This window comes from Morone saxatilis, unplaced genomic scaffold, assembly GCF_004916995.1.
Source record: "Morone saxatilis isolate NCDOM2014 unplaced genomic scaffold, NCSU_SB_2.0 Contig11, whole genome shotgun sequence".
Taxonomy (NCBI): Eukaryota; Metazoa; Chordata; class Actinopteri; family Moronidae; genus Morone; species Morone saxatilis.
This window is the reverse complement of record NW_023339663.1, coordinates 28,950,610-28,958,614: the sequence shown is the minus strand read 5'-3', so window position 1 is coordinate 28,958,614 and position 8,005 is coordinate 28,950,610. Positions and strand designations below refer to the sequence as shown.

General features: G+C 40.3%; 1 protein-coding gene across 1 annotated transcript in view; it reads left to right on the top strand.

Moving 5' to 3' along the window:
* The window catches only part of aldh1a3 (aldehyde dehydrogenase 1 family, member A3), a 28,018-nt gene that overhangs the window by 15,044 nt on the left and 4,969 nt on the right, over positions 1-8,005 (top strand). Inside the window, exons 6-9 of the mRNA XM_035652388.1 lie at positions 2,730-2,858; positions 4,385-4,498; positions 4,693-4,795; positions 7,222-7,406. Coding sequence (XP_035508281.1) covers positions 2,730-2,858; positions 4,385-4,498; positions 4,693-4,795; positions 7,222-7,406 — 531 coding nt within the window. The remainder of the gene's footprint in view (positions 1-2,729; positions 2,859-4,384; positions 4,499-4,692; positions 4,796-7,221; positions 7,407-8,005) is intronic.

The window sequence follows — 8,005 nt, the reverse complement described above, 5'->3', positions numbered from 1 at the left end:
TGAAAGTGACCTACTGCAGCTTTAATAAATGCATGGATTGGTCCTGGAGGGTTATATTTCTGTAAAGACAGTGAAAACGGGGAAATGTTTTCAGTCTTTGAGCCAAGCCAGGCTAAACAAAATCCAGATCTATCTTTATACTGGACCATGGGCTTATTAGAACTAAATGCAGGTCTCAGAGATGGTTCCCATACAGTTGTCCACCCACCGCATCTGGCAAAAAAGGTTTGTCTCTTCCTGGTTCGCTCCAGCTCTGTGCACTGCATATACTCATTATAGTCCCTGGCCCGGCCCCCTTGTCCCTATTGGAATGACATCACACTCATAGAAATGTCTTGCCTTGGAAAACTTTTACAAATGTTAAATCATAATTGACCTCTTTTGCAATTGGAGCTGTCCTGTTAACAGTTTTACAGGTGTCTGTGGCCCCTTTTCCACCAAATTAGCCCAAGTTCTGTTCAATATTCTTGGAACCTTAATGCTATTTAGCGAACCAGCCCACATTTCCACCAGTTTTGAATGGAGCCCACTTTGGTTCCCACAGGTCGGACCCGAACCCATGGCTTCTTGGAAATTGCTTTTTGGAATGCAAGGAATTTTCATAGATTTATAGAATGGACACAGCAGGATCAAATTGGTATAAATCTTCTCATCTGCCTCTGCATGGGCACAAGCTTATTTCCCAAAATGCCAGTGTTCCTTTCATGCTGCAAGGCTCTTAAACTTCAGCAAGTTACAGTCTTTAAGTGAATGGCTCTATCATAAAGTACATTGCTAACATCTCTGGCTTTCTTGGATCTATGTTCAGGCTTAATTGGAACCACTGAAGTCTGAACTTAAATTTCAAGGAAAGCACTGATCATAAATGTGTAGTGCTAGTAAGGCAACTGCACTCAATTTAAAAGTACTGTCTGGATGTGAGGATGAAATGAAACCCTGGTAAGTGTACCAGAAACCTTATCTTAATCTCTGCTCTCCCTAAACAAGACCTCCTCTCTGCTAATCCCTTTAGGGCTATTCTTACAGGAACACGCAGCTCCAATCCTGTGTGGCTTGGATTCACTTTCACACATTGGAATATATGCATTTTTTTTTGCCTTTTGATAATAACTTCATCAGATTTAGGGTGGGGCCATGTTTGGTGTTTCGTTGTATTGTGTTGCACTTTGTCGTAGATCCAGACAGAAACATGAGCATAATTTCGACATCATGACAGAATACAGCCATTCAGTTTTTATCTTTGAGCATAAGCCTATAACCTCTAATGTTGCTTTGGCAACAAAGGAACAAAACGGCTGTTGTTTGACATGGGAGATTATATCAAAAAAGTGAAATTTATACTGAAGGACGTTGTGTAATTACTGAAAGTACTGCTGGCGCACACATAGCATGAGTCATTGTCAGAGGAAAACAGGAAACCTTTCTCCTGGCTTGTGATCCCAAGATCCCTTAATGGCGCTGAGTGTTTCCAAAGTGTTGTAAAAGTTAACAATGCCTAAACAATAAACATGCAGCACTCACATGTATTGCTGTCTAATTTGGGTTTGAGTGCCCAATTATTTGTCCATTGGCTTCCAACATGGAAACGAGTAACTGGAAAATAAATGACCTATTTTTCTGAATTTGTTTACTTTGAATTATCTCCAGTGCTGATGATTTAGAGCCCCTTTTATATTCTCGTATATTGTCTCCAGACTAACATCCAAGCAATAAAGTGGATTTCTCTCTGAGTTAACTGAGAAAAAACAAAAGTGCTGATCATGCTCGGATTATTAGCTCCAGCTTGTGCCTCTCACATAGTCTGTATTATTTAAATTGGAGATTGTTGCAGTGGTTACAATTCACAGAAATTCTCTTCACATCAAAAACTTAATCACATATTTAACATATTCTGGACACAGAGATACAATTTTAGACTGTTCCATTCTGTCTGTACACAATATATACAGTATTATTTGGGTGTTTCAAAGTAGCATACTGAAATTACACCTGCTTATTTCTTTATGTATTTCATAAAGCCCAGGCTGGATTTAACCCTGCAAGGCAGCTGGACTCACAAGATCACAAAATCACACAAGAATCCAGGCATCCAGTTTGTGGCTGGTACAATGGTACTGGACCAATCAGCGTCCTTTGTGGAAGTACTGGCAGCTACAAAGAGGGTTGCTAGGTGTTATGCTCATTAGATAACAATGGCGATGTTAGCATTAGCATAGATGCTGCGAGCATCAATCAAAACTGATTAAAAGAAGTGCAAAGAGGACTTCTCAGATGATTCTGTGATCTGGCGCAGTCAGGGTCAAGTTTGGCTGGATCACCAATTGAGCAAGGTTCATTGTATTGCAATTGGTATGTGGGGGTATGATTATTTGTCAATTCATCTATCTATTTTCCACTACTTATCCATGTCCAGGAAGTGGTGGCAGTAGGATAGGCAAGGTAACCTAGATGTCTTTCCCAAGATGTTCCTAGGCCAGATTGGTCACGTAATCCCTTCAGTGTGTTCTACGTCTGAATCTCCTCCCAGTTAGACATGCCTAGAAAACTTTTGAAGGAAGGCATCCAGGAGGAGCCTGATAGATGAGGGGTAAATTAAATGTATCCCTCAGTAAAACTTGGATTGTGGTCCAACTGTGCCATTTGTTTGTGACAGTGTGCTTTAACTGACTAGCAGTGCAGCTATCTATCGATAACAGCCAGCTAACGTGTGTTCTTTTGTTCTATACTAGTGGAACTTTCCTCTGCTGATGTTCATGTGGAAGATAGCACCGGCCCTGAGTTGTGGAAACACTGTGGTCATCAAGCCAGCAGAGCAGACCCCCCTCACGGCCCTCCACGTTGGATCACTCATCAAAGAGGTCTGATGTTATACTCAATGTGTACAGTGGGATTGATCCAAGCTGTGGGCTGAGAGGGGTTTAGACTCTAAACCTATGAAGGTCCTCTTCTTGAAAAGATTCCGGGCCAGTATTCTTATAGAAAATCCGGCTTCTTATGGGATTAGAATGCTTTGCTATGTTTTAGTTGTGACTGTTCCCAGCAGGGGAGACGATCTGAACCTGAATACTTTAACTGTGGTTTCCAAAGGGTGGTTCGGAGACTCCCAAAGGTTTCTGCCTTTACTGGACATAATCGCAGTTTAACAATTTAATTAAATTTGACTCTAGGTTTCACTGTCACCTGCTAACAACTTCAGAAGAACAGACTTCATCTGCTAGCATACACTTTTGCAGTATATAAACAGCATTCCTTTCACATGGGACATGCGATGTTTTCGGGATGTCCGTCCCATTCTTGTAAACGTGATATCTCAAGAATGCCTGGAGGGCATTTCTTATTGGCAGAAATGCCCTCTTGGCAATCCCTCCAGGATGTAGTGATGTCGCGATCACAAAAATAAATGTAAATTCAACCAATCCCCATGAATTCTATGCAACATTGCAATTTTGTCAAGTCACTGCAACTTTTCTGCAAATTTGACCAATCATTGTAGTTTACTGTGCAAAATGTTGAGCCATACGGCACCAAACTGATTCCTCATTTCTGTTTCTAGCTGTGATGATGTAGACCATTTTTCAAACTTACTGTGTCCTAACAGTGCGATTTTATTATCTCTGGAACAAGTTACCTAAAATCTTTAATGAATATTTTTTTAAAAGCAAGTATTTTAGGCCAGAACAATCCACAAAATGCTTGCAAAATCCTGGAGGGACTGACCTGGGCTCAAGGATGAACTGATTTGATTTTAGTGTAAAAGGTCATTTTTGGCCATAACTTGACCATATTTCACAATTGGATGGACACCTCATTTGAGCCTTTTGGCAGATAAGGCATTTCATTTATTCTATTCATTGTTATGTTATATTTTCTGTTAATTACGGTATATATGCTAGGTGGAGAAATACTGAATCCTTCATACTAATTATCTTTTTTTGTTGGCCTAGAGTTAGTAACATTTAAATATACAGGGTGTGTGAAATGCAGGATTCAGCCTGTCAAATCCCTACCATGTATAAGTTTTAGCTGATGTTAACTCCTCTAATATGTCCCTGAAATCCCAAAATTCTTTAAAAAAAAAAAGAGAGAACATGACCTTGGTCTCTATAGTAGTCCTGGTCATTTGTTTTTAATTTAGAAATACTAAGATATACCAATATGTGACAATATTGAGACATAAGAACTGTAAAACACAGTTAAAGATGAGATGATAAAATAAATACTAAACTACTGTATCAGCCAGACCTACCCTACACTAGGCAAATAGGGAAATGGACGACCTGTGATCCAAATCCACACACACTTGCATGAGGTCACAGGCTGGGGTATTTTTTTCAAATCACTGGTGAGCCCCTGCATTAACACAGCCTCTGGGTTGCTGTTTCAGGCGGGGTTCCCTCCTGGCGTTGTGAACATCGTTCCAGGGTTTGGTCCCACAGCAGGAGCAGCCATCGCCTGCCACATGGACATCAACAAAGTGGCCTTCACTGGCTCTACAGAGGTATGTGAGAGTATGGCAACAGCATACAGACACGCTGCATAACCATCTAATAAACCACTAATAAATGCAAGATAAATACTCACAAATACATTGAGTGGTGCAGTGCTGCTTTTATTGAGATCAGACAATTTCTTTGTTTTACCCATGATGCATTAAGGTAAGGTTCAAATTGTTGTGTACCGTCATGTGTGCAGGTGGGCCAGCTGATCAAAGAAGCTGCAGCTAAAAGTAATCTGAAGAGAGTGACTCTGGAGCTGGGAGGAAAGAACCCCTGCATTGTGTTTGCCGACTGTGACTGTACGTAAACATGCTCTCTCTCACTCATACTGAACAATGACATGCAACTTCAAAATGTATTCAGATTTTTCAGCATGCACTGGGGTCACAACATGTAGGATTAAACATGGATGGGTGGCATGGCGTTTGGTGTCAAATGCTGTCAAATTTAACACAGAAATTAATTTGAAGGGCTTAAGTTCATTAAAAAAGATATGAATTTGCAAGTAAAACTATTCAATGCTTCACTAATGTGCCACAATAATGTAATGTTTTTTAGTTCAAATACCTTCATTTTCAATATTGATATATGTGATTGTGATTAAATCAGCATTATTTCTGCCACCCCTTAAAGTCTCCATGACACCCTCTGGACACCCCATGAATATTTCTCTAGATCCGCACCTGGCAAGATGACTTCTCATCTTTCACCTGTGCAAATCACCTGTCTGTACCTTTGCTGTCATCTCACAACTATCTCACAGACAGTTGCTATATCAAAAAAACACCAATACTGTAGCTAAGTGGTAAAATGCCAGCAATAAAGGGAACTGGCAGTATAACCAACTACAGGAAGTGACTATAGGAATGCTAAAATAGAGGGAAAGTGGGTACTTCAAAAATGTAAATTACAACTCACCATCAACTCCTGAAATGCACTGAACATCCCAGAGAGATGATACATAATGGAACAGAGAACACACCCTAATATAAATAGGGGGGGGCAGCGGTCTTGACCGAACCAACACACATCCATGCAACATGTAAAATCACAGTACCCTGACGTGCAAGAAATGAATGAAGAGCCATTAACGATTGTCTTAATGAACAACTGTGGCATAGCGTTATTAATATTGCAACATATAAGTCATAGCACCGTGACGTCAGCCAAAAAGGTCCAAAAAGTAAATAAAGAGCCATATAGTAATGATCATCTTAATAAACCATCCATGCAGCATGTAAACTACAGTGCATGGTGCATGCAAATATATATTTTTAAAAAGGAAAATATATATCATAAATGAAAGTCCCCATGCACTGCCAACAAAAGTCAGGTGCTGGTAGGTTGCAGGACCATATAGTAAAACATCCAAATTAACCGCCGCACACTGGCACTGACTTGACTGTGATTTATTTAAAAATAAACAACGCGTCCTCAAATTCGCTCAGCAAAATTACATGAGCACTCACAGGTGTAGCAAATAGGCCGCCTGGGTCACTATATTTTTTCCTTACCTCATTTCAAAGTGTTTTTTTTTTTACAAAGTGAAAGTATTTTTTTAAAACATGCTGCACAAAAATACATAATACAGCAGACAAAACAAGATAAATATAAAAACAGCATGATTAATCTAACACAATCACAAGAATTACACCTTTTTACATTAAACAATAAGAAAAAATAACATCCATGTCCAGCAGAAATATCCACTGGTGGCAGGGACCAGAAGGGGTAGTATGAAGATACTGAATACTTCAGGCACTTCTCTACTATGGTAGAGAAAGTGACATTTTCTCCTGGAAAAGCCAAACGTTTCTTTATTTTGATCCTGATTATTAGCTTCCAAAAAGTGGTCACTAGTCTTACTGGCCAGTAGTCCAGTCTTCCATGATATGCAAAACTGCACACCATTGTCACACAGTGGGTTCACCCATTTTTTGACAAATTCAGTTAATTTAACCCTTTTTGTATCCACCCCGTAATTCAGATCCACTCCAAAATTTAATGGGGTCTTCTTTACTACAGTCTTCCACGAGTTCCATGAAAATGGGGTCAGTAGTTTTTCTGTAATCCTGCTCCTCGGGTAAACATAACCTCCTCCTCGGAGGTAACAAATCACACAGTATCTATAGCAAGAAATGGCTAAACAGGCCAAACATAAAGATCAGAAAATGAGTGAAAAGACAGACAATAGTAGCTAACAATGAAAGCAAAATTGTCACAAAGACACAGCAACGAAAGCAAAAAGAAAATTAAAAAAAGGTCCAAAACAGTAATAACCAAAATAAAATCCATGAAAGAATTGTGAATTTTTCTTTTGATGATATTTGGAAAGAAAATCTGCTTTTGGTGTGTCTAATATTCCAAGCAGAAGAAACTCTGCCAGTGCTTGGATAAAAACCAGTGTAGATTTTCACAATAAAAGCGTGGTCTATCATTGCAAATGAGTGGAAGAACATTACACGGAAAGAACAGTGAAGAACTAATCTGGCTGCCTTGTTCTGTGAAATGTGACTTTTTTAGATGTGTCTTTGTAGGACTTAAGCAAATGTGACAGAGCAAGTGCCGGAACAACATCATTTATAACAGAAGATATAACATAATGTATGCAGTAAATGATCTAATTTAACACCCAGTAATTTGATCCTTAGATGTTAGATTGGATCTTGTAGTTTATTTATGTGTCTTTCTATGTGTGTGTGTGTGTGTGTGTTTGTGTCTACAGTGCAGCTGGCCGTGGAGGAAACCCAGAAAGGAGCTTTTTATAACCAGGGTCAGTGCTGCACAGCTGCATCACGTGTCTTTGTGGAGGAAAGTATTCATGAAGAGTTTGTGCGCCGCAGCATAGAAAACGCCAAGAAGATTGTCATAGGAGACCCGCTGGATCCCCGGACATCACACGGGCCACAGGTCGGAACACAGTTACCATCATACAATACTAATCAGAGTTTAAACCTGCAAGTGCATTGTGTTTGCTGACTTATCTGGAAGGTTCTGGGAAATGGCTGTGGGCTGCTCTGTAAAGCTGCAGTAGGTAACTTTTATAAACTCAACAATCAACTCTCTTTCTCCATGCTCATTGCTGCCCCTTGTGGCTATTTGGGGGCAAAACAGTGAGTGAGCTGACCAACCATTCCAGTGTTTGTCCTTTCTGATCTTCTGTCTGTGAAAGGGATGACACACATCTTCTTTACTGATCAGGTGCAGGTGGCGAGGGTGAGGGGATAGCAAGGGTTGACGGTGGTTGTGTGAGTCAGAGGGGCCAGTTGATGGTTCCCCACAGTGTGGTGGGGGCGGTTTCCTATAGCTGGTGATGTCCTACAGGCCTCGCCACAATGATGGCGGGTTGTTTACTGAAAACCTGTTTGTCAGCTTTTCAGTGTAGATCCCCTTTGCTACTCTGATCTCTTTTGTCAGTGTGTTTCAGGCCTGGTTGTACAGGATTCTGTCCTCTCTTCTGCAGGCCTCCTCCTTGGCCTGATGAAGCTGCCTGAGTTTAGCTGTAAGCA